At 32.1% G+C, this 27217-nt stretch overlaps 4 protein-coding genes across 12 annotated transcripts; 3 read left to right on the forward strand and 1 right to left on the reverse strand.

The window, feature by feature from the left end:
• Window positions 1-49: 49 nt before the first annotated feature.
• On the reverse strand, window positions 50-1740 carry LOC8264071. Its single transcript, XM_002530236.4, has 3 exons — window positions 1581-1740; window positions 1345-1461; window positions 50-336 (listed from the first exon to the last, which is right to left on the reverse strand). Exons 1-3 carry the CDS (start codon window positions 1599-1601, stop codon window positions 220-222), a joined length of 255 nt encoding a protein of 84 aa, XP_002530282.1. The 5' UTR covers window positions 1602-1740; the 3' UTR covers window positions 50-219.
• Window positions 1741-3924: 2184 nt separating this feature from the next.
• Window positions 3925-10459, forward strand: LOC8264072 (probable serine/threonine-protein kinase PBL28). 9 transcript variants are annotated; one of them, XM_015726056.3, is made up of 10 exons: window positions 3925-4298; window positions 4421-5824; window positions 6149-6284; window positions 7134-7480; window positions 8340-8575; window positions 8757-8883; window positions 8961-9032; window positions 9122-9299; window positions 9790-9922; window positions 10077-10459. In XM_015726056.3, exons 2-10 carry the CDS (start codon window positions 5740-5742, stop codon window positions 10314-10316), a joined length of 1554 nt encoding a protein of 517 aa, XP_015581542.1. In that variant the 5' UTR covers window positions 3925-4298; window positions 4421-5739; the 3' UTR covers window positions 10317-10459. The 9 variants fall into 9 exon arrangements, with proteins under 9 accessions (XP_015581542.1, XP_048234632.1, XP_015581547.1 ...); XM_048378675.1 differs by having other exon boundaries at window positions 5659-5824; XM_015726061.3 differs by having other exon boundaries at window positions 5683-5824.
• Window positions 10460-11996: 1537 nt separating this feature from the next.
• LOC8264073 (protein disulfide isomerase-like 1-4) lies at window positions 11997-16179 on the forward strand. Its single transcript, XM_002530238.4, has 12 exons — window positions 11997-12736; window positions 12824-12953; window positions 13628-13793; window positions 13884-14002; window positions 14110-14190; window positions 14408-14494; window positions 14599-14673; window positions 14803-14871; window positions 14958-15038; window positions 15139-15273; window positions 15553-15609; window positions 15731-16179. Exons 1-12 carry the CDS (start codon window positions 12183-12185, stop codon window positions 15902-15904), a joined length of 1728 nt encoding a protein of 575 aa, XP_002530284.1. The 5' UTR covers window positions 11997-12182; the 3' UTR covers window positions 15905-16179.
• Window positions 16180-18352: 2173 nt separating this feature from the next.
• On the forward strand, window positions 18353-19128 carry LOC8264074 (classical arabinogalactan protein 10). Its single transcript, XM_002530239.4, has one exon. The coding sequence runs from the start codon at window positions 18467-18469 to the stop codon at window positions 19001-19003; it is 537 nt and encodes a 178-aa protein (XP_002530285.1). The 5' UTR covers window positions 18353-18466; the 3' UTR covers window positions 19004-19128.
• Window positions 19129-27217: the final 8089 nt, after the last annotated feature.

The raw sequence follows: 27217 nt of genomic DNA on the forward strand, positions 1-27217 counted from the left end.
TAGACCAAGAAATTACAACATTGTGCATCTTCATTGACAAAAAACATCATAACAGAAGGTAGAGTGTTATTAAATTTTAGATCACTGTTCGGTGAAACCTGTCTCATATAAATGATATAAATTTTGTGAACAGAACAAGTGTAGGCATGCTGTTGCATGTACATATCCCAGAGAAAATTGACAGAGATACTTATACAATATGGAACTACTAAAAAATCTTTACTGCCGACGTGAATTAAGAGAAGCAACCACAGGTCTAAATGTCTCGTCCACAGCTTTGTTCCACAGAAGTGCAAATTGTGAACGGAATTGCTTTCCAAATATAGGCTCCTTCAACTGAAAGAAGTTTAAAGGTAAAACAGTTAGGTTTCATGCCATGCACTGCAAAATGAGAGAAGGTTTAACTGCTCTCACTTTCATGATTGTTAATGAAGTTAATGGTCAATGATCTTCTACTCCAGTTCCATTTCTAAAAGAGAAAATGATGATCCATAGCAAGCATGGAAGTTGATAATATACAAAGAAAATACCCTGATATCCCACTGTATACCAGACTGAAAGAGTCAAAAGAAACACCTTTTAATTGGATGAAGAAAATGTCAACAATACTTCCATTGTCTATAGATCTATATCCTATATATAGAAATTTAATTATCCCTTAAGATTACAGTTTGAGTGCCTAAGTTTTCAATCTCATTTAGCTCTCTCTCCTTGTGAAGCATTACAATAAGTTATCACAACATGATTTCTCAATCTTACTAGTTGTTTCATTTCTCCATTTTATCACCTAGTTGTATTCTTCTTCACTCAACTATTACTGCTATTTTTTACAGCTAATATTGCTAATTCATTTTAAGTTAAGAAAATAGCCACAGGAAAAAGAAAAGCACAAATGACCTAGTTTCTAAAAGGGCAAAAACTTCTAGAGATATTCAATTAATCCTACAATATCAGAAGAAGAGTTGTTGAACTGAAAGAATATATCAACATTAAAGATCACAGAAGCAATCAAACTACTTCAACCAATGACACTTTCCCTAAAATGTTGAATTTTGATCAAGTTCTATTCATGACATCATTTTACTTCAACACAGGTAAATTGTAAACTGACTTTTGAATCCCTTCAGAAACATTGCTCAATTGTTACAGATTTTCTTCACAAACAAAATAAATAAATAAAAAACACTCATTTTCTAATAAAGGGTAAGCAACCTAGCAATAAAATAGTTAACTAATAAAGGATACCAGTTATTAACCACAAAATTAAAATGCTCAAACTTCTAGGGTTTCAAGTTAATAAGAAAAATGATGTAGAGAAGAGGAGAGAAAGAATTGATTCTTAACCTGATGGATATCTGATTGAGAAGGGTAATCAGAAATGGATTCATAGATACGCTTCCTTTGCTCAAAAACAAGAAAACCAGCTAAAGCACTCCCCATTGCAGCTCCAAGTAGACGCTCCTGTAAATTTGCAACCACCAAATCAATGTCATTTACACAAGAGACGCGCGATCAAACATCACGCAACAGTTTCAGGAACGTAGAAATCTTAATACAAGAATCACGGGCAATGTACAAACCTGGGCAAGAATGCTAATCATGGTGTTCTTGTATTACTGAACTTTGACAAACGATGTTCAATTGGGAAAAACGGTATCTGCTTTCTTTAGATGACATTTGATTTCTGTAAATTGTAATAATGAAACCTCGGCACAGCCCTGAATTGTACATCTGGGCCTTCAAAACCTTATAAAAATTAGCCATGGGCTGCTTGTTTGGGCCAATGTGAAGTCCAACTTGTGAATTGATTGGCCTTCTAGTGCAGCAGCGCCTAGGCTATGAACAATTATTATAATGAAGACGATTCACTATATCACTTAAAAATTAAACTAAAAAATGAGAACAATTTTATCCATTTAAAATCATAATTTTTATATGTGATTTCATAATCTTCAAAATAATGAATTCTTCTTCATTTTTAAATGACATGATTGATCACGTTTATATAATAATTTACCATAATTAAATTAAATTTTAATGGATATAATATAAAATCTGACTCCATTATATTAGAACTGAAAATTTAAAAATTATTCATTCAATCAAATATTATTTGTTTTCAAGTTGAAAGTCAACTCTTATACTTGTAAACTAGGAGAGGATAGTGCTATAAAAATAATGTAAAAGTATTATGCCAGTGCTTAAAAATATAATGCTAGAGTAGCAATTTAGTGAGAGTATTTGTAGTATAACATAGGAAATTTATCATCACCCTATTGAACTAATAATTATTCTCTTCATTCCATACTAATCGTGGTTTTTTTGGAGTCTATTTGGATTAAGAAAGTATTTAATAAACTTAATTATAAAAAAAAAACTAGCTAAATTAGACTAAATTATCCTTTTATAAATATTGTAAAATTTATTATATCTATTCTAATACAAGAATAAAATAAAATAGAAAAAGTTAATGTTGTATTAAGTATATAAAAGTGATAAATAATTAGAATTTACTTATTTGAAAAAGAGGCGCTAATATGGAATGAAGTAAGTTTATATATACACGAATTCAGGAATTTAGGGTTGCAACCTTCACAACTTGGCAACATTGCATAAACTGATTCTGAGTTCAAACTAAAGATTATGATGGTAATGAGACACAAGTCATTGTTTCAATTCCAAACCAAACACCCGCCTAACTATTCATTAACAAATTGAAGACCAATATGTTACTTGGGTCAATTCAGTCTGAAATTTTCAAGTCAATGAGTCCTTTAATTCATAGAAAAAGTGCAGCCAAGGTCCCAATCATGCGAAAGAAGAAAAAAGGGTGTAATGGCAAGGCGTCCTTGCATGTGAGCCCTGACAAAAAGCGCCCATTCAGCCTCTATCATGTGACTGTTCCTTCCTTGCTCAAATGGTCCTCCCTAGACAATGACCTAACCCAATATGTCCTACAGCCTCCAGACTGGGACATTTCAAGCAACCCCGAAGTTCATTCCATACACTCCCTAAGCACCCACTACTGACCTAAGTAAACTGTCCTAGAAAAAGAAAAAAAGGAAATTACCCATTACATCAAATGTAACTTAGGTCACATTATTATGTGTACTGTAGGCTGAAATGACAGTGTTCTTGCGGGGCCTCATTGTTCTTTGGCACTGTGGACTGTAGTTGAAATCCAGAAGCAAGCATCATTGATAATTTCTTTGTCCTGTATTAATTTCATCTTTCAACTTTGGCCAGCCATACGAGTGAAATGTTGGCTTACACAATTTATCCCATGTTTTAGGTCATTCTTAAAGATTGAAGGATATAATCAGTTAGTAAACTTATAGTTGATTACTGATTGATTAAATAGTCGACATTCTACCTCTTTCTATTTTAGCCCTAGACTCCTTTAAGAGCATCATTGCCTATGGTGTTTTTTTCTAAAATTTTTATTTTAAAGAGTATAATTTTTATAATAAAAAATATTTTAAAAAGATTTAAATATAAATAATAAAATATTTTTAAATATTTTTAATAAAACATAAATAGTGCATTAGAGATATTTTAATAAATTAAATAACTAATTAGATTTCTTATTAAGTGATAAAGGTAAAATTATAGTTTTTATTTATTTCTCTATTTTTTTATAAATTTGTTAGAAATTTAACTACCATAACTACATAACAAAAATGGTCCTTCATTTATTTATATTCATCTAAAAATTATAATTAATTTAATGAGAATTAATTTCAAGACGATAACAGCATAATGTTCAAAAGTTGTGTCCAACTCTCTTAAAGTTTATTTTTTTCAAGTGGGTCAGAAAAATAAACTAAGCTGGAATTATAATATTTACAAAGCAGAAAAAATATATATAGTTATGATGATTTGGCTCCAAAACTCGAGCTGTAATGGACTAACGGGCAAAGGTGCATAGCAATTCAGCTTACCCCTGGTTTTTGGCTGGAGCAACACAATAATTGCAGAACTACAAGTGACCATAAAGATCATGACCCTGCCTGCCATGTGAAAGAACCAAAGCATTCAACATCACATTGAAGACAAAGTTGGTTTATTTTGCCTCACAAAGAGTCGGACAAACATGGGGCGTCCAAGTGTAAAAATCATCTGTCACATTAACAAAATGTGTCTTTGGCTACCCTTTTAGAAGTCTTTGTATTTTAATGCAAACCCATACAAATTCCCTCTGCCTACTTAACAAAGAAGCTGTTCTGTTCTTTACTGCAATGGATTCTCTTCCACTTTCATTTATTGCAGGATATGTAGAGGCATTGCCAGCTTTATTGGTACCCTCACTCTCTCTCTCTTTCTCTCTGTCTCTCTATCTAGACCGTTGTTTTGGTTTTGCTCTTTGGTCTTTATTGTTTAGCTGATGTAAAAGGTGAGGTTTTTTGGTACTGCTTTGCAGGAGAAAGAATGTCGAGTGATTGTGATCCATTGCTTTCTTAGCTACATTTCCTCTGTCTTGAGCCAGTTTCTGGGATCTTAACGTTCCTCAGTTTAACTGGAAAAGCAAAAAGTTCTTCACTTTTTTTTATTTTGATGACAAAGCTGTTCACTTTATAATACATACAGGTTAAGAAGATGCAACTTTGTGGCTCCTCATTCTCCTATTGAATTCAATTTCACTAGAAATCATTTAACTCTCTAATGAAAAGATGATGAACAAAACCCATAATTTCTTTTTTCTTCTTTTGGTGTGGGGAAGATGAAATTTTCCTGAACAGTTAGTAAGCCAATTTTCTATTATAAAGTAGGAGTCTTTTATCTTGAACTAACTGAATTCTCTTTCCTTTTCTCTTGTATTCTTGTTTGTTTGAAGTTTTGGTAATTTAGCATTTGGGAGAATCTATTCAACCAAAAAAAACAAAAAAAATTGTAGTGAGAACTCATAATATCATTAGAGCTGCTTATAGTTCTAGTGGTTTACTGTCTGGCAAGCATTTATCTAGGATTGCAGGTTTAAACTTTTTGAGATTCCCCCTTGGGAATCTTTTGGGATTTGTACTTTGTTCTTTTCTGTCAAATTGGATATATTTGTGAATGCTTGTCCACTTCGATGAGGAAAATATGCGTCTTTTACAATTTGTTTTCTCCTTAGCTGGAATTCAAGTCAAGCAGATGGTAACATGATTCTTGCAACGTTTTGGAATGTAAAATTTTCTACTGGTCTTGAATTTGTTAGGTTTTCCTATCACATCGGTACATTTTTTCTGAACATCTATCTTGTTGGTACTAAGTTTGAATTACAGAATAGGTTACATAGAAATTTGTCTCTGAGTCCTATTAAAATACCCGAAATTCTTTATTTGCTCTTAGTCAACACTCTTCATTCTAATTATCTATAAGTTTAATCATGAAAGGAATTCATAGCTTGATGTTCTTAAATTCTTCCAAAAAACACAGATTTATTCTAGTTGGCTTCTATTCAAGTATTGTGTTATTTGGCTAATCCCTTTGTACATTTTCTTTTCAGTAGGAAAAGTTCATATGTTGAGTGCATTGAACTATTGCTGATACTCCTTGAAGGCATGAATGTTTAAGTGGCAGTAATTTAGTGTTTCTTTTTCCATTTTACTTCTTGCTTCTTTCTTTTTCATGCATGAGGTTTTATGTAAGTTATTGAAGTTATTGAATTGGTTTTAGTCTCGTACTTGCAATTGGATGCAGGAAATTATTGATGTTAATTGGCTGCTGGGAGCTTCAATGGAGTGATGCTTGTTTACAATGCACTTGTTCTGGTGGCAACAACTGCCGCTGCTTATACTGATTCAACTCTTAGAACCTAATAGCATTAGTTACAAACTATGTGGTAACCTTTCTAGCATTTTTCTTTTAATTTGAAAGAGAATCCATGTAGCCGACCCCAGTTAACTCGGGATTAAAGCTTAGTTGCATTGGGTATTCAGATATTTAGAAAAGCTGCGATGTTAATTGTTAGTCATCCTGTTAGAAACTAATTTGGCCTTGAAGCTTATAATTGTGGTCATAATTCTGAGATAAGGACATTGAAATTTCTGATTATGTGAATCGAATACAGTCGGCTAATTTCAGACTTATTGATTCTAACTTGTTCTGCTGAAGAACTATTGCCATTATCGTTCTAGGAAACTGATTTTATGATACTTTCATATAGTTGAAGCATTAGTTGCTAGTAAGAGCACAATTTGCACTCCTCAACATTCCACTGGCAGGATTGGGAGATACCCATGCCTAAGACAATGGGCAAGTGCCAACTGTAATAAACTGAATGATCCAGGTGTTGTTTCTTTGTAAGCTCTCTCCCTCTGTGCTTCTCTAAGATATGCTTTCCATATGTTTAGCTTGTACATCATTTGCTCGGATGCTGTTTCTTCATTATAATCAGTCAGTTTGCAAGTACTAGCAGGAGTCGTGCAGACACTAATACATAACATTTATATATTATGATATGATGCTGTTACAGTATAGAGAAAAGGAAGAACAAAGAGCTAAAAATGTTTTCCCTGCTTGTGCGAATTACAAAGAAGTCAAGTGCATAAGCATTATGGTTAGCCTTGTCCTAAATAGAAGATGGTTTAGAGTCCATATCTTTGACTATGTACAAGTTCTCAATAGGACCTCAGGTTCTACCTTTGTTTATTATTCAAATATTTTACGAATACCACTTAATTATCTGGAATATAGTCAGTTGCACGGATGTCACTAATATACACACTACTGCCGAGGAATTCATGAGATACTACTACTACGATAGCAAATGTCTTCGCATGAATCTCATGAATTACATTTACTTTTTTTGTCATTTTTTCTATTATCCCAAATAAATTCCATCATTGTAGCTTCATTACAGCACACAATGATTCTAATGAGTGTGCTCTAGTGTCTTGTTTATATCTGTAGTTAAATTGAATATTAGCTTTTAGGTTAAGCCATTTCACGTGGAATATCTTTCACATTTTGAATGCACACACGTTGTTACATGGTCTAATTCTAGTCATCAATTTAACAAGTCTGAAGACTCCAAGTGCTGCCTTTTCAGTACACTGGGTTGTTCTTCTCTGCCCTACCTCAAAAGACAAAAAAATGAAAGAAAAATAACAGACACTTCTGCTTATACTTTGGATTCTCATATTTCACAGGTCTCCCTCCCGAAGACATCTACTTTTTCTGAAGAGTGGATTTGTCAAATTGTCATCTTCAAATTTTATTTCCTCTCCAATTGAATTACAAGAAAGACTCCATAAAGCAAGAAATAGGAGGATAGCAGCTGAAGTTGGTAGGGACAATGGTGTTCCAACACTAACACCCTTGCAACCAGCTAATGACAAAAAATCAAGCAAACAGAAATTTGCTGCCATTATTGCTGGTGCTGGTGCTGCTCTACTTGTGATCGTCATAGTGGCACTAGTTTACATGTGCTTGATGCGTATTAAGAAGGTTCTAAGGCACAGATCTGAGACAGCATCTTCTATGCCATCTTCTCCTTGTAAGTTGAGCTACTCGCCTTACATTATGGCCAGGATATATATCTGTATATATAGTAAATGTCACCTGTGCAAAGGATGTAAAAGTAAACAGCATTTCTTAATTGAATATCTGTTGCTATCTAGCTGGGTGATATTATGTCTAACTGGTGAGCCATTTCATGCAAAGGACATAAAACATAGGATGGCTTCATATCCATTAAAGTTTATTTCAATAATATTTTAGAAAAACATTAGAAGACAATTATTTCTCAGATCAAATTTAAATTTCTTGTGTTCAAAGAAATAAAGTTCTCCAACTTTCGAATTTGCATATAAGAAGGTTTAATGATGGTATGACTATCCAAGGTCTTACAAATTAAAGGACTAGATCTTGTAGAAGTTAGTTGAATTCTGAGCCGTAAGATGAAATCTGTTGCAAAATTTATCTGTTTACTATTAAAGATTTTTCTGTATTATTTCGAAACAACACGTTATGTGAGTAATATTTGTCTCCTAGAAGGGATGTAATAGTCCTGAAATATGAAAATTGTGAAGCAGTTTCCCATCATTTTTTTGTCTATGATGTTAGCTTCTACTATAGACCATAGTGTGAAATTGATGTTATGTCTTTCAAGATAGTTTGTGCAGCATATTTGACCATATTGTCTATTCACTAAAATTCATCAGCAACAGTCTAGTCCAGTACTAATTTGTTGAATTCTTGCATGTGGTTTTATATGTCTAACACAAAGAATTTAGAAGATATGCATGTATATATGGCATGCATACAGCATAAATGGGGATTTGATATTTAATCCTGGTGCTTTCAAGACTTTGGAAAGCTTGATTGTTAAGCTCTCTCTCTCTCTCTCTTAACAGCTGATTTGGCAAGAGGTAACATTTTCCCCTATGCTGCTGCCCAGTCTCCTTTTAATGCACGAGATTTGAGGCAATTATCAATTGTGGAGGTTGAGCATGCTACACACAATTTCAGTCAAAGTAATATCATAGGTGAAGGTTCTTTTGGTTTCGCCTACAAAGGACTACTTCTAGATGGATCAATCGTAGCAATCAAGAGATGCCTGCATAAGCCAGTTCAGGATTTTGTTCACGAGGTATACCATAGTTGTTTCAGTAGTACTGTGAGACACTCTTTGTCTTGTAAATGATAATACAGATATCATTGTATGTCTTTATGGAAATTCAATGTAGCCTTGGAAAAGAGTACTTATGCAGAAAATGTGCCACTCATTCGACCCTGACTTGTTTTGACACTCGAAAAATTGTGCAATGTAGGTGAAACACATAGCTTCAGTTCACCACAAGCATCTTGTCGACCTTATTGGTTATTGTGAAGACACACATCAGAAATTTCTTGTATATGATTACATATCTAATGGAAATGTAGGGAGTTACCTCTATGGTAATCTAACTGCCTCTTTCCCTCTTTAGTTCTCTATTATTAGCAAAACAACTACATTATATTTACTTTGTTCCCAGATAGTGAAGGTTTGCCCATTGGAAAATTAGACATGAGGCAAAGGCTGTCGATTGCATTAGGTGCTGCAAAAGGTAATATATATACATCAGTTGATCTTCTATCTTGTTTCGACATGCACTAAAATAAAAGACTTTTCCATTGAAGTTTTATTTTGTATCAGGTCTTCAATATCTTCATAGCATGGTCCCTCCTTTACTGCACATGCACTTCAGAAGTAGCAACGTTCTTTTGGGCGATAACATTATTGCCAAGGTTTCTGATTATGGACTTCTTAAATTGGCAATGGAGAGTCATCGAGCAGGAACATCTTCAGCCATCGACTACTTTCTCGATCCAGAGTATGTAATTTGTTTGAAGCATTTAATTTTTGAACTACTTGCTACCTTAATTAAGATCATTAAGATAGCATGCTTCCCTTCTATGTAGCATGAAAGTTCTTCCAATTAGGACTCGAACTGACATTTTCTTTTGCTTGAACAAAATATTCTCTTGTGGAGTTAGTTATTGCATATAGACATGAGCGTCGATTGAGTATTAACACAGATCTTCATAGCCTTAACATTGTCCGCTTCTTTGTTTTTGGTAACTCACCCATGCCTAGTATTCATCTACAGTTTAAGAAAATTTCTCTTTAGTTTAATTAAAGTCCTTTCAGTTCTTAAAATTGCAGTTCTTTCACATGCACCAAAAGGCATTTGTTTTCGTCAAAGCCAAACTGGCAACTCAAGAACTTTTTGGCGGTTTCTTTTTCAACCATGAACTTTCTTTGAGGTGTTCCTTGAGTTAAAATCTTGTTGCTGTTTCTGATTTAGAATCTTTTCCATAAAGGTTGAGTTTATCAAAGAATTTTTCAGAGAGAAGTGATGTGTACAGTTTTGGCGTCTTCTTGCTGGAGTTAATTAGTGGCCATGAAGCACGTGGCAGGTATATGTCAATCTCAGGGCACAATCTAATCCAGGAGGTAAATAAGACTTCTTTGTTTCGCCACTGCACGGACCATATTCTATTTTCTCAGAATCCGAGGGCAATTTTCTTATCAGCATTTCATTTCAATTTTCTTGAATTGCATTGCTTCCTCTTAAATTTTTTCTTCTGTTTCTTTCTCATTGCCAAAGTCTAGGGAATGCAATCTTGAAAACTTCATCGATAGGACGCTGGGAGAGCGCACGATCCAAGCTGCAAAACCGCTGATGGAGCTAGCCTTGCAATGTATAGATGTTAGTATGAAGAGACCATCAATGACAAGAATTGTTCAAGAGATAGAACAGATTCAAGGGAGAGAAATAAGATACTCGCAAGCCGAGTTTGATGAGGAAATAGGCTCTGTAACACTTGGCAGTGAACTCTTCAAATGACTCACCTCTCTACTGCTGTCACATTTTTCTACTGCAAATCATTCTTTAATTGGATTCACCATTGTTGGTTGTAATCATTACAGTCCTCAGGCAAGTAAATTGAGACTTTATTAAAATTATATTATCAAAAGCTTATTACATTATCTGCCTCTTGAATTCTAGTTCCCTTTGCTTCAACTGTCATTTTAACTATAAATTCTTTCTGGGTCGTAAAATATTAATTTTTTCTTTCTAATGATCTGCATAGATTTATAGGGCGATATTTCTTTTTAAAATTTATGAAGAATAAATTAAAAATATATAATATAAATTCATTTAAAGCAGTAAAATAAATGAATAAAAAGTTTATGCAAGGCTAATTTACACCATACAGCAGCAAAAGGTGGAGGTAATTCATGAAATTAATGTGATAATACTAATTAGCAGGGAAACTCATTCTTTTAGCATGCTACAGATTTGAAGCCTGTAAATTTGCCCTTCTTATTCCTTACCACCTCAACATGATATGAACACATTTTAGATAATTACCCTTGTAAAGTATAACCCTAATATTCAAAATTTTAGCTTCATCAAAAAATAAAACTATATCATTTAAGACTTTTGATTTAATATATGTAGTTGCTTTTACAAATCATAGAACATTATTTGCATGATACGAAGAAAATATGATCTCAGTCCATATCCAAGCTTAATACAAGAACTTTAAATATTTTCGGATGAATATATTTTTCGTCAATTTTTATTTTTATTCTTTGAATTATGAAATTTACTTTTATAAAAAAAAAACAGGTAAATTGATGTTTTTGTTCAGAAATAAATTCAAGAAAATTAGTTTATAAGAAATAAAACCTGCTTTTTCAATCTTTATCAGTAATTCTAAATACATTGGTAAATTTTACTTTTCTAAAAAAACAGGCTTGAAAAATATAGTTTGTAAAAAATTAAAAAAATTAGTATATTCAATTAACAGAATTCTAATTTTTTTTTAACATCCAGCAATGATTCCAAACATATTATTTATAAAATATGTGCTGTGTGGTTGTATATAAATTTATAAATATGAGTTGCATATTAGTATTTTTAATGTTGTTATTAATGATTGAATTATAAATATTATATAATATATATATATATTAGTTTATGAAATTTAATCTTTTTATATACATATATATATATATATATATATATTTATGATAATTAATCTAAATAATAATAATATTGATTAGATTGATAGTACTTAATTATATAATACTTAAATTAATTATTTAATATTATTTTAAAAATATTAAAAAGTGAAAAAATTTAAAAATATTTAATCTACTGTTATTTATAAAATATATGAATAAATATTAAATATAAAAAATTTATTAAATCTTATTTACAAATTTAATTTTATAATTACATATAACATACAGTAAAATATAATGCATCTAAGTATTAATTTCTTAAAAAGGAAATTTTAACTCAAAACAATTTTCACGACGTTTTCACTAATTCTTTCAGAAAAAGAAAAAGGAAATTTCAGTAATAAGAATTAAGAAATTTTCAGTTGGGATTTTCTCAGCATCATGGTTGCCCTTCCAATAAACAAAAATAAATAAATGCTCAAAATTTATGATTTTATAAAGGGAAAATGTGCATTTAGAGGCCCCAAGTAAACATTACACAAAGCAGATCAATATATTCCGTCGACGGTTACTTATCCACTGAAGTAAACAACTGTGTGCAGCCAAAACGTGGTCGTTTATTAGCTGACTTCGGTTTCCTTGACTTTCGCTCTTACATCTTCTATAATAAAACCCCTTACTACTGCTACTGCTATCAGATCTCAACTTCCTTTGTGGCAAGTTCACATTTTCAATAACAATGTCTCCTCGCGTCCTTCTCCTTCTCTCTCTAACTACTCTCTTTCTCTTCTCTAAACTCTCTCCTTCCCTCTCCAAATCTCAAAACGACGAAGACGACGAAGATCTCAGCTTCCTGGAAGAAGCAGACGACGACAAGAGCAAAAACGATGCCGCATCTCACCACCACAACTACCCCGACTCGGACGATGAATTAGACAATGATGATTTTGACAACTACTCGGATTTCGACGAATCAGAAGCTGATTCGTACAAGGAGCCCGAAATCGACGACAAAGATGTCGTCGTTTTGAAGGAGAGAAATTTCAGTGATGTGATCGAGAAAAATAAGTTTGTGATGGTAGAGTTCTACGCTCCGTGGTGTGGTCATTGTCAAGCGTTAGCTCCAGAATATGCGGCGGCAGCTTCGGAATTGAAAGGTGAAGAAGTTGTGTTAGCGAAAGTCGATGCTACTGAAGAGAGTGAGCTGGCACAGGAATATGATGTTCAAGGATTTCCTACTGTGTATTTCTTTGTTGATGGGGTCCACAAGCCATATCCTGGTCAGAGGACTAAGTAAGTAGTTGTAGTTGTGGTTTTTATTGGTTTGAATTTGAATTTGAATTTGAAGTAACATTTTGGATTTGTGTTGTGATTCATTAGAGAAGCTATTGTGACGTGGATAAAGAAGAAAATAGGACCTGGAATTTATAATCTGACGACACTGGATGATGCTGAACGTGTTTTAACCTCTGAAAGTAAAGTTGTTCTTGGCTACCTCAATTCTTTAGTGGTATGGTTAATCTGGATTCCTTTTGTTTGTGATATATTATAAGGGTGCGCTCTCTTGTTTGGTCAAATTGTTACTAGTTATTTTTAATCTTTGACCAGTCAGGCTAATAACTGTTTTGTTGCTGTTCAATGTGGTGGATAAGAGGAAAAATGTTTCACTGCTCATTCAAATTGATTCACAAATTTTCATTTACGAGATGAACACATTTTCTGTTTAAAGACATTGAAGTTATTCTTGCGACTTTATCTAACATCTTAAGCTTTGAGGGTTGAAATGGTTCTTTGACAAAATCTTCATATAAGAAATGGCCGCATTTTCATTTTTCTAAAGATTTAGTGACACATTTCTTTGCTTTACCATTTAAGGGTCACTACTAAGTTGCTTCTTGGCACTGAAATGAACTGATTAAAAAGGTTGGGAATGCTTCTTGCTAGTATTTTCTATGATTACCAGCTGACCTTTTGATTATGTGGCGGTAAAACATCCATTTTTTGGAAAACTATCCATCTTTTTTTCCCTATTAAATTCTAAACTATGTCATAGGAGGTTTTTATGTAATTTGGAAAAGGGATAGGCCACCTTGGCTCTACAAGCTGATTCTTGAAGCTGAGATCTCTATGGCTGCAGTTACACTATGCTACTACTCAGTGATCTCTAATTGGTTTAAACAACAGGGTCCTGAGAGTGAGGAGGTTGCTGCTGCATCAAGACTAGAAGACGATGTCAATTTCTACCAAACTGTAAATCCTGATGTGGCGAAGCTTTTCCACCTGGACCCCGAAGTTAAACGCCCTGCTCTGGTCATGGTTAAGAGGGAAGCCGAGAAACTCAGCTACTTTGGTTGGTTCTTCATGGCTGCTTTACAATTAAGTTTTCATGTTGAATTTGTTAGGAGTGACATGTCTCCATGACTAATTTCTCCTTTTGCAGACGGCAACTTTTCCAAGTCTGAGATAGCTGATTTTGTGTTTGCCAACAAACTCCCTTTGGTGACCACTTTTACAAGAGAAAGTGCCCCTTCAATATTTGAGAGCCCAATTAAGAAACAGGTACCTGGGCAGCCTTTTCATTTTTATTGACTTTTGTAATACTAGTATTAAGCACTTTAACAATAAACTGGTTGGTGACTTTGATGGTTCTATAATTTCTTTTACAGCTCTTGCTATTTGCAACTTCAAATAACTCAGAGAAGGTTCTCCCAGTATTTCAAGATGCAGCTAAACTTTTCAAGGGAAAGGTATAATTAATTGAAAAGCTTGTTGACACTATTTTCTTAATTAGTTGGAATAAGTACTGAAAAATTAGTATGGAAACAAAATCTTTAGACCACTTCACTATTTAGATTGATTATATCTTTTGCTGCTTACAGAAAAGAGACTTGCAGTACTTCCTCTGAAACTGGATATTTTACTGTTTGAGTTGATGAATTATTCTGATTTTATGATTGAGTGCAGCTTATCTTTGTATATGTTGAATTGGATAATGAGGAAGTTGGGAAGCCTGTTGCAGATTATTTTGGTATTGTTGGAGATGCTTCCCAGGTAATTTATTCCATCTTCCTTTGATTGCAGTTATGTTATTTTGGTTTCTAGTGATCTGAATGTGCCGCCTGATTGAAACTTTGGCGATATCAATTTCTATGCAGCTTCTTGGTTACACAGGAAATGATGATGGCAAGAAATTTGTATTTGACGCGGAAATCACCATGGATAAGATTAAGGTGACCCCCTTTCTCTCGCTCTCTCCACACACTGGGGAGATTTTTTTCTTTGTTTACCGTCTGTCTATTTATGCCAAAGCAAAGTTGATTATGAAATGCGTTTTTCAATTCCTATTCTACTATCCCCAGGCTTTCGGGGAGGATTTTCTTGAAGACAAGCTTAAGCCTTTTTTTAAGTCAGATCCAATTCCTGAAACTGTGAGTTACCAAAAGTTGTTTTATTAGATAATTTGTTTACATTTTCTAATCTTACTTCTAACTTGTTTTTTATCTTAAAATGATAGAATGACGGGGATGTCAAAATAGTAGTTGGGAATAACTTTGATGAAATTGTTCTGGATGAGTCTAAGGATGTTCTTCTTGAGGTATTTGCTGCATCCTAGAAATAAATACACGAATCGATTCAATCTTTTGTTATTTCCCTCAATATGTGGAGATCATTGTAATGCAACTTATTTGTACCAGATCTATGCACCATGGTGTGGACATTGCCAAGCTTTGGAGCCAACATTTAACAAGCTTGCCAAACATTTGCGGGGCATCGAGTCTCTTGTTATAGCCAAGATGGATGGAACAACAAATGAGCATCCTAGAGCAAAGGTACTTGCAAAATTGATATATGGTGTGAAATGTTAAAAACGATCTGCGTCTTTCTGTTTCCATGTTAACTGCTCCATGTTTATATTGGTATTTATTTAATTTGTCCAAAAGTATATTTGAATAAATATTTGGAGCTTTGCTATGTAGAATGACCTAAGGATCTCGATAATTTTCTAATGCACATGATAATATGGTTTTTATCATCTAAACTCCATATTAATTCTAATGCAATTGACAATATCGAGCTTGGACTAAAAGGAGAACTTTATTCATTTGCAGTCTGATGGATTCCCAACCCTTCTCTTCTTCCCTGCTGGAAACAAGAGTTTTGATCCGGTAAGCAGATTTTAGAACTTTTAGCATTCTGTCTCCCAGCAGCTTCTTGAAATTTTAGCTTATTGCAACATCCAGAAGTCCTTTCATAATATGTTTTCCGTTGTTTGTCGGTGTTGGACAGATAACTGTAGACACTGATCGCACTGTTGTAGCATTTTATAAATTCATCAAGAAACACGCATCCATTCCCTTCAAGCTTCAGAAACCAGATTCTACTCCAAAATCTGAGAGCTCTGAAGCCAAAGGGAGCCCTCAGACCGAGAGCAGCACGGAGGATGTGAAGGATGAATTGTGAGCAGGAAGTGGACATTATGTCTTTTATGTACTTTGCTAATTTATGTGTCTCCTTGTGTGTCAACAACTAGGCTAAACCAATACTTTCAGATGAAAATAGTGAGGAATTTCCCAATTGATCTGAGATAATTTGAAACCCCCCCACAACCCCCAAAAAAAAAAAGAAAACCTCAAAGAATAGGAAGGAAAATGTTAAAAGGATATGTATTAGCTTCCGAGTTTTGTCTACTTAGAACTCTTGAAACAGCTTTAATAAAACACTTGTTCCCTCGTTAATCATCCTTTTTTGATGTTTCGTTTATTTTTTCCCTTCAAATCTGTTGAACTACAATTCTTATAAGCTTTTCTGTTTTTCTTGAATAGACACAATAATTGAATTTTTACTAGTAGGACATGTATGTCCCCACTAATTGATAATATTTAATTTGTCACCAACAATAATAAAGTACAGTATGAAAGCATTTACTTGAGCCAAGATCTATAAAGAAATGAAGGATATAGGAATCTTTTAAGATGTTCTTTCTTCTTTTGTTGTACGCCAATCCAGAGAGAGTCAATTTATATATAATACTCAATTTCTATGATTGGGTGGTGATTCTCTTCAGTTTAATAAACTCTTAGCTTCATGATCTTGAATTAATGTGATTGTTGTAGTATGTGAAGGCATGTGAGACCATGTGCAATATATACTATGGATTTTAGGGGCAGGGCTGCTTTGCTAACACTAGTGGAAATCTACTCAATACATTGTGCAAGTTGGTTTCAAATTAAATTGTTTTTCACAAGCCTGTATATATACCTGAATCCATTTCACATAATAGCTTTCTTTTATTATCATTTATTAGGTCTCCATCCCAATCAAGCAATTGGGTTTTTGTTTTTAGTCTTAATATTGCATGTCCTAAAATTAGATCTCAACTATTTTTTAGATTTCATAATTTCATAGTAATATTTAGTATTATTGTTAAAATAAAAAGTAATATTTAAAAATTATATAAATATATTTGTTGATTCATTTAGTCTCAATGTGCGACATAAAATAACTATTTTTTTTATCACCAACGGAATAATAAACTCTTACCATCATTGAAAATTGATAAACAATGAACTTTAAATTTGAAATTTTTCTAATTTTTAAATAAAAATTACCAATTAGAGAATCCATAGATTTACCTTTTAATCCCAAGCATAATATACAAAAGAAATACAAACACTGAACTTTATTTTATTTTTTTTCATTTGGAAAGAGAAGGAATGATATTTTTCTTTTTAAGGGCTTCTGTACCATAAAATTTGGTTGCTTCAAAATTGGAAAAGCAATGGCACTAACTGCGGCTAATGCCTAAACTGCTTGAAAGAAACTTAAAGTGAGCCCGTGAATGTATTAATCAAGTAAGTGATGTAATTGCAATCATACCACACTTCTTTTGACCATAATAATCAATCTTCAAAATAGAAGTAGAAGCAGAAGCCGAAGCCACCCGCCCTTTCGCTTTCGTTTATCGACATGCTTTCTCTTCCTGTAATTTTATTTATTTATGCAAACTATTGCTTCCTTTCAACATTTAAAAATATCATTTTAGATTTTAAAATAATAGTGTTTTCTTAACTCAATTTGATAACAAGTCCATAACACCACAGTTGACATTCACAGTTTTCTCTTCAATTTATGCATTTTACACTTGATTTATTAAAAATGGTATTTTATATATATAGATTTTGGCCCATATTATTTATAAATCTTGAAACGCCACCGACTAGAATAGAAAATCCCACCACACTTTACGTGTTCTTTTTGTTAGACCACTCGCCATCTCCGCTGACTTAACTCTCTCTCCCTTTTTTTTTTTTTTGGTTCATTTCAGTCTTCTATAGTGCTATAAATAGAAAAGTAGTATACATTAATTTTATATTCTAATATTAAATAATTAATATATGTTTAATTATCTAAAATTGCTTTTTTTTTTAATTATTTAGCGGATAAATTGAGATATAATTTTTTTATTATGATTTATTTTTTCTGTAATAGTATATGAACTAATTTTATAATTCTATAAATTTCTTTGGTTAAAGTAAAATTATATTTCATTTTATAATAAAAGATACAATAAATAATCATATAAATATATAAAATCATGGAATTAAAACATATCAATTAGAGTAATATAAGGAAATTATCTAAAATTGAAAAAAATATGTGTACAAGAAAGTGAATACGAAATTCATGATTTGTCCATGTAAATAGAATTTATTGATGTAAATTAAATTTCGACGATTTAAAAATAAAGTATTTTTTTTTAAAATGAAAAATAAAGTGTTTTTATTTTGTAAACAAAATCTAAATCAATAATTAGGTTCGCATGATAATTGATAAGAGCTTATCTTTTCCCTTTTCTTCTACTATAAGATTTAAAAAATAAAAATAAATGAATTAACGCGTTTATTTTAGACGTATCTGTATTTCAGTCTCTTCCTTTTCAAAAACCGTCTCCTTTAACAGCTTCCATTTTCAGATCTCACAAATCTTTTCAATTTTCAACTCGCATTCTCTCTGTTTTGTCAAATGGCCACCGGCAAATTCTTTATCTTTACATTCTTTCTCCTTTTCATTTCTATTCAACTCGCTTTCTCTGCATCTCCACCGTCACCGCCGGACTCATCTCCATCTCCTTCACCAGAACAACCTCCCTCCGATTCACCTTTATCTCCTTCTCCAGCGCCATCTCCATCATCAAACATCAGCGAATCTCCGCATCTTCCACCTTCAGATTCACCAATCTCATCACCGCCAGCACCTCCTCCGTCAGATCTGACACCTGCTCCTACTCCTGCTTCTACTCCTTCTCCGGCGAACTCTCCCGATAGTCCGGCACCAGCGCCATCGACAGAAGTGAGCGACGTGAATCACAGTAATAATGTGGAATCAGACGGCGGAGAAGAGAAATCATCGGGATTAAACAGTGGAAAGAAAGCAGGGATTGCAGTAGGGGTGATAGTAGCGGCTGGTGTTGTTGGAGTTGGTGCTTTGGTTTATAAGAAACGTCAAGATAATATTAGAAGGTCACAATATGGTTACGCTGCCAGAAGAGAGCTTCTTTGAAATGGAAAAAAAATTTTTTTTTTTTACCATAATTGATTGCTAGATTTTATTATTGTGATTCATTTTGTTCCTTATTATATATGGATTTAGATTATATGAGAGATGATTATTATTGCTTTCTTTTATTCACTGTTTGTTCATCATTTACATTTGCAGTGCATGATTACTGATTAGCTAATGTTGATTTGTCTTATGAATCTCAGTTTTATCTGATTATATTAGTAATTTACTTTTATTTTAGGGTTTTATTTACGGTAATATCGTTGTTTAAAATAATAAATTCTACTGTAAATCAGTTAATTGATGATAATGAGTAAATCTTATCATAAATGAAAATTGAGATTTGTAGTTCGGTCAGGGAAGTGTAAAACTGAAGTCATTGAGTGAAATTAAAAGTTAACCGCGGAACCTCTTGTTTAAATTCACCACGGTGGCAATTACAAACTCTCTAGCCAAACAATGCTCAGGGCTAAAAGTAAAAGTATGTTAGCCCATTTAGTATACATCCTTCTTCAATTTATGTAAATTTTTACTACTAGACTGAATATAATACTGTGAATATGGAAATAAACACCTGAGTGTGACCTTTTTGTTCATATTCTTTTTTGGGAAATTATTTACTTCTTTTTGTTCATATTCTTTGTGGGTGATTATTTACTTCTTATATTTTATTATACTATTTCATCCTTGATATTTAAAAAATTTATTGGAATTCTATCGTATTTTACACTTTCGTTATATTTCTAATTAGTCATTATTTAATTATAATTTAAATAACAAATTTACCCTCAAAGTGGAGACATTTTTTAGATTTTATACTAAATCGAGACATTATTTTTTTCTCTATATTCCACCATCTCTATACAACCGACTGTTTTAGGTCATTATTTGATATTACATGATACCCGAATTATAAAGATTTTATCTTTAATAAAAATAAAATTATTAATTTCTTTTAAAAATTTATATAATCAATAGAATAAAATATAAATATTACTAAATCTTACACTTATATTATATATAATTATTAAAATAGTAATTTATTATTCTATTTGTAAATTTTTTTATTAAACGGTTGTAATTAAATTTAATAAATTTAATAGTTAAAAGGTTGTCCATTTTTTAGATATAAAGGACACTATTCTTCAAATCAACCGTTAATTTTTTATTTTTATTTTGAAAGAAAGTGTTTGGTGGTTGACACAATGAGAATTTAAAAAAGAGATGAGAATATTTTAGAAAATAAGAGCTAATTGACGGAAAACTTAACGGAAGGGATTTCAATATAATATAGTAAACTACAGGAGAATATTTTTAAATGATAGGAACAAAACGGGTATAATATAATAAAATATAGCACTTTTCTTTATTGTGATCTTTCATATATAAAGGATATTTAATTATGAACTAATTCTATATAAGTCCTGAAGTTGGCTCATGCTTGGTGCTTTTTTTTTTTTTAAATTTTTAAAAATATTTTAAAATCAACAAAAAGAATATTATTTTTGTTATATATATATTATTTCAAAAATAATTTTTTTTTTAATTTTTTTAATTTAAGATGTGGTTTTTTTCAAGTGTTTTATCCAAAAATAACCAATAAAATCATAGATTTGAAAAAAAAAAGAATTAAAACTGTATTTTTAATATGTTAATACAATAAAAATTAAAAAAATTAAAAAAAATGTAAATTTGATAAACGATAAAAAAACATAGATATATACCATATTTTTTTTCCCTCTCCGGTGGAAGAAGAAAGTAAAATCTCAACATTAGCAAGAATCCTAGAGTACTCATTTGAAAGGGACAGACGCAAACACTGATTTAAGACATCCTTCACTGATTAGTACTAGTTTTTCATGCACCTTATTATATTTATGTTGGAATTCTGTTCCCCTTGTGTTGAAACATGACAAATCTAAAATAGGATTATCCGACCAAAATATTGGAAATCCTAGAAATGCTATTCTATTATACATATAGATTAAAGGTAGTTATAAATTTAACTACCAAAAACGTACGACCAAGAGAATCGTGCTCATACATATAGCAAATCATAGAACTCTTGTAAAGATCACATATAATTAACCAAATATATTTTCTAATAGCAATTGGTAAGGTCTGCTATGCCATGCTTATGTAGTTGTACCATAAATTTTTATCATTTGCACGAAGGATTAAGTTGTATCCAGGTCTCATAGCAGTCATATGTACCACATCATAGAACTATCATTATAAAGCATACCTTGCAAAAGTAACAAGAGCCACCTTTGCAAGCGACCACTTTCCCATAATTAAAGTGGTCTTTAAAGATAGAGACCAAAGAGCCTACTGACCTCACCGTATTATGCTTTTGACAGATTTAAGAACTTTTCGGGAAGTCACTCATCTTAAAATTTCTCTAAACCAAACACGTTTAACTTTGGAGTTACTTATGCCCACTTTTCGCTCAAAGTGATCGCTATTTTTAAAGAAACAACACCTATATCATATCACATGAGATATTGTCCACTTTTGAGCCTACTGGCCTAACCGTTTTATTCCCTTGATGGATTCGAGAACTTCCTAAGAAGTCACCCATCCTGAAACTTATCCAAACCAAGCACGTTTAACTTTGAAGTCCTTATAATTTCATAGCCAAACAACTAAATAGTACCTCATGTGATTAGTTCCATTCATGTATCCCCGTACCTTAAGGTGCTGCCATCCTAGAAGTTTGCCAGAAACGGCTCCTTGTCCAAGCATCCTATCCTTGCCCTGGCGTCCATTTTCTGTCCTCATTGGACCGTTTCTCTAGGCCAAGATCCTTGCCCGAAGTCCACTTTCCGCCCTCATCGGAGGGCTTTTCTAGGCCAAGTTGTCACATGTCCACCAGCTTTCGCCTGGTTTGTCCTTGAACCACATATCTACTAGGGAGTCCTGCTTTGATACCATTTCTAATAACCCGAAACTAGATTACATGAGTATTTTGACCGCTTTGGCCCCAACTGGACTCACGATTTTATCCCATTGACGGATTCGAGAACTTCTCAAAAAGTCACCCATCCTAAAATTTTTCCGAACCAAGTACGCTTAATTTTGGAGTTCCTATAACTCCACAGCCAAAAAAACCAAAAAGTGACTTATGCGATTAGTTCAAACTCTTCATATATGTATCAACCATTCCCGCTCCGTTTCGATGTGCAATTCGATTCATTCATGTATCCATTTACCTTAATGTGATGTCATCCTAGAAGTCTACCAAAAGTCACTCCTTGTCCACACATTTTATCCTTGCCCCGGCATCCACTTCCTGCCCTCATTGGACCGCTTCTCTAGACCAAGTTGTCACATGGTTAATGATATTATTTAATTATTATTTTAATTTACATTAGTATTTTAAGTGTATTACTATTTTAATTTAAATATTTAAATATTATTTTTAATTTCTATTATTTATATTTATTAATTTAATAATTATATATAATATTTCATATAAATAATTATAAAGCTCAAATAATATAAATAAAAATACTTAATGAATAATAAAATTTATTAATAAAATAAACATATAATAAAAATAAATATAATATAATTAATATTATAATTAATCTAAATAATATGATCATAATTTAATTTAATTATTTTTATTAAATTATATTATTTATTATATTATTATTACTCTCAATTTAGTTTATCTTATTTTATTATTATTATTAAAATATAATTCTAAAAATTAAAATAAAAACCACACTGTTGGTCTTTATATAGCAGCTAAAAACTCACGCTATTAATTGGCACCCAACTTAGCAACCACAGTCCATTCTCTCTAACTTAGGAGCCACGATAGTGGCCTTTAAAATAGTCGCTATTTTCTCCATTATTAATTGGCATTCAGATTAGAGACCACACTATGTGGTCTCTAGTTTAGATACCACACACGTGGTTTCTAAAGTGGTCGCTATTGTTCCTGCAATTTTTTGGCAGAAAGTTAGCGACCACTTAGAGACCACATCTGGCAGTCGCAAGTAGTGTGGTCGCTATATGGTTGTAATATGGTCCCAAATTTAGAAAAAATAAAATTGATTTTCAAGTAAAAGTAAAGTGGTCGCTATGTGGTAGCTAAATAGTGACCAATTTGGTGTGATAGCTAAAAGTAGTCTCTAAATTACTGTTTGTTTGTAGTGTTAGAATTGGAATTATTATTTAATTACAAAACTAATTTTTAGTTAATATAATATTAAAATATAATTAATATATTATTCTTTATTGATAAAATTAGTATCATTATCTTATTAGCAAACTATTTATTAGTTAATATAATATTAGAACATAATTAATATATTAAAATATTTAGGATTAGAGTTGGTATCTAATTAGAATGTAACTTATGAATTAATAATTTAATAGAAGAAAATTATAAAATTACGCACACTTGAATTTTATATGTAAAAAGTAAGAACACATGTCAAAATAAAAATTTTATGTGTTAAAAATTAAATATACATATAAAAAAAATTAATTCTCAGAAATTAATATATACTAATCATTTATCCGTGCATTGCACGACCATTATTATTATTTGATTATAAAATCAAGTTGATAGATACAATTTAATAAAAATTTTAATATTTAATATGAATTTATAAAATTTTAAAAAATAATAGCAAACTAACTATTTGTAAATATCTTTAATTTTTTTAAAATTTTAAAATTTATTACTGCAATAATGTAAAAATTATTTTATAAATTATTTATTAATTAATATTAATATTATATAAATTAATATATCAATATAATTGATATTACTATTTTTCACAATTAAAAACTTATGATTAAATATAATATTAAAAACATAATTTAAGATGTTAACTTCTAGAATTAGAATTATTATATAATTATAAAACTAATTTATTAATTAATATAATATTAAAATATAATTAATATGTTATTTTTATGATAGAACTAGTATTATTATTTGATTAGGAAACTATTTATTAGTTAATATAATATTAAAATATAATTAATGTACTATTTCTTAGGATTAGAGTAGTGTTTAATTAGTATTGTAATTTATGAATCAATAAATTAATAGAAAAAATATAAAATTATACATAAGCTTAAATTCTATTTGTAAAAAATAAGTACACATGTTAAAACAATGATTTTATGTGTCAAAAATTTAGCATACATGTCAAAAAAAATTCAAGTCTCAAAAATTAATATATGTATAAATTACATCCCTAATTAACGATTCTAATCCTACGAAGTAACATAGTTGTCACGACCCCATCCGTGGGCCCGAGACCGGCACTAGGGAATGGGTAGGCGTAAGGCCACCGAATCCCGTAGTGAGCCTGACACTCACAACTCAAACAAATCTCATCTCAAATTAATATTATTAAAGCCACAAATTCTTAATAGCTACATTTTACATAATTAAATCGGTCTGCCAGAAGAACTAGGCGAGACCCGAAACTCAAAAAATTGACAACTGATACATCTACTATTACTACTGCGGAGAATCTAAAATTTATCAATTTACATACCAAATCAAATACATCACCCGATGATGAAAGAGTCGGGTAATCGAATAAGAGTCGCGGGAAGACTAACATGAAAAATAAATTAGAGTGAGTTAAAATCAAATACTCTAGAGACTATTGCAGTCTTCACAGTAAAATATTAATTATTCGAATCGATATCAAACCATGCACGTGAAATACAAATCATATTATAATCATATACCATAATAAATAAATAAATATATATATATATATATATATATATATATATATATATATATATATATATTTACTTTTACGGGACGAGTGGCTCAGTAGAACCCTAACCCCAAATTCTAGTAGCCTTTCGGCTCTCTTAATCCAACAGGTTTGGCGCCTAAAGAACATTGCTCGATCAAGGTCCTTACCTCCAGCCTGAACACTTGAATTCCAACTAAGCCGGCGCCCAGAGAGCGTTGCTCGATCAGGGACCTTAACTCCGGCCTGAACACTTGAATTCCTACTAAGCCGGCGCCCAGAGAGCATTGCTCGATCAGGGACCTTAACTCCAGCAATCAACTGAACTCAGCCCAGAGAGCAATACTCGATCAGGGCAAATAAATCCATAATAATCTTATGTCCATGATCATTACCGGTACGCACGCGGTCCTGATGTAACCCACCAGGTGGCATGTTCTACGAAAGCCATATTTCCCAAAATGCAATCATCACATTTAATAAATATCATTGTCTAATGAAATCATTCAACACATATCGAAGTAAAGATTAAAAATTTAGGATAAGGCAACGTGCAATTCGTGTCGAAGAAAATAATAATATATGTATTATTATAACGTTATTAGTAATAATATTTATATTATTTTCAATAATTAATAATCAAGTGAAATTATTTATTTTGCGATACTAATAATCATATTAAGCATAAATTCTAAAATAGCATATTAAAATCAGACTTAGCAATAGTACAATGATTAAATGACTTTAACTCGCAAAATTGGGCGACCTCCTAGCTCTGCTCCGGTGCCTTGGTTGGAGCGAGCCGAACAAACGGACAATCTAGTCACGGAAAATAATTTATCAAAACGCTGAAACAATCGAGCATTAATCCTAGGTCTAGACTCCTAAGAATCTCGACCGGAGAATTCTCACCAAAATCGCGAATCTCCCCTACAACACGAACATTACCCCCCCGTAAAAACGGGTCCAGGACCTGCCAGAAAAACACTTTAAATATCCAACAATTCAAACAACGGGAGTCGGGTCCCTAAACTTCACTATTTTCCGACCTCACACAATACAAAACACGAGGCGTGCAACCGATGACAATTATTTTTGACTCATAAATATTAAATACTCAACACAAAACAATAAGCACAATTCTAAATCAAAGGATTTCCAAGATCAACGGCCAGAGAAAATTACCAAGACGCTCGATCGCTCGGTCGACTCGCCTCCGGCCGCCGAAGTCCGATCGACGATCCGAACACACCATCGGACTCACAATGACGCGCTGATGACGATCCCCGCTTCTGATTTTCCGATCTAACACACGATCGTCCAGAGATATTTGTGGACGATCTCGGCCGTCGATTCACAAACGAAGCCCGATTGCCACGAAACCGGTGCCATTACGAAGCTTGAGCTGAGGAGAGTCGGGATACGTCCTCTGATCGTCCATCCTCCGCCGGAAAAGCTAGAAAACACGGCTGCCTCCACTTCATCGAAACTCCCTCCTCCGGCCACCAAAAAAACCGACGCCGCCATCACCAAAATGAAGCTCACTTCGAGGGGAGTCGATCGCCACCAAGATCGGCCGGAACGATGCTCGGATGTCGCCTCTCCTCGGCGATTCGACACGGACAGCCTTCCTCTTCATCCCCCCGACTTCTTCTTTCCCCTACACTCTCTTCTTTCCTTTCTTCTATATCGACAATTGACCCCTGAACTTTTCCTATTACAATTTGATCCCTCAACTTTCTTAATTACTTACAATTCCATCCAGCAAAATTCCAATTTAACCCCTAAACTTTCCTTTATCCTTCCAATTAAGCCCTTAACTAATTAATTTGGCCAAATTAGAATTATTGAAAATACACAATTACAAAAATACTCCTGACCGACATATTTATTTATAAAAATACCAAACTCGCAAATTTCCATTAAAACCCTATATAAAGAAAATTATACTTTCAATCCTTATTCCAAAATAAATTTTCAATTTAGTCCTAACACAAAATTAATATAAATAATAAATTTCCAACTTAAAATTTAATATCACTAATTAATTAAAATACCAATTTTTCCAAAATTCTTTTATAAAAACATCCTTTACAATTTCTTCCAAAATTTTTCAATATATAATTTTATTTATATAAATATACATTTGGGAAAATTTTGAATAACCAAATAAAAATATAATTTATTCCTCAAATAATTTACTTAATTAATTCTTAAAATTTTAAACTAATTGGGTATAGAAAATAACTCATTCAATTGACTAATATTAAAATTTTCATTAAATCATTTCAAATTAAACCAAATAAAAGTGAAGCTAAAATTAACTTAAATAAAATCTCATTATTAAATATATAAAAATTCTGGGTATTACAATAGTAATTATAGTAAGGGCTTTCTATAATTATCAAACTTCCTAAAGACAATATACATGTTAGATCCCTAGGGGGAAGCATTTCAAGTTCAACAACAACCC

The sequence above is a fragment of the Ricinus communis genome, chromosome 8 (assembly GCF_019578655.1).
Source record: "Ricinus communis isolate WT05 ecotype wild-type chromosome 8, ASM1957865v1, whole genome shotgun sequence".
Classification (NCBI taxonomy): Eukaryota; Viridiplantae; Streptophyta; class Magnoliopsida; order Malpighiales; family Euphorbiaceae; genus Ricinus; species Ricinus communis.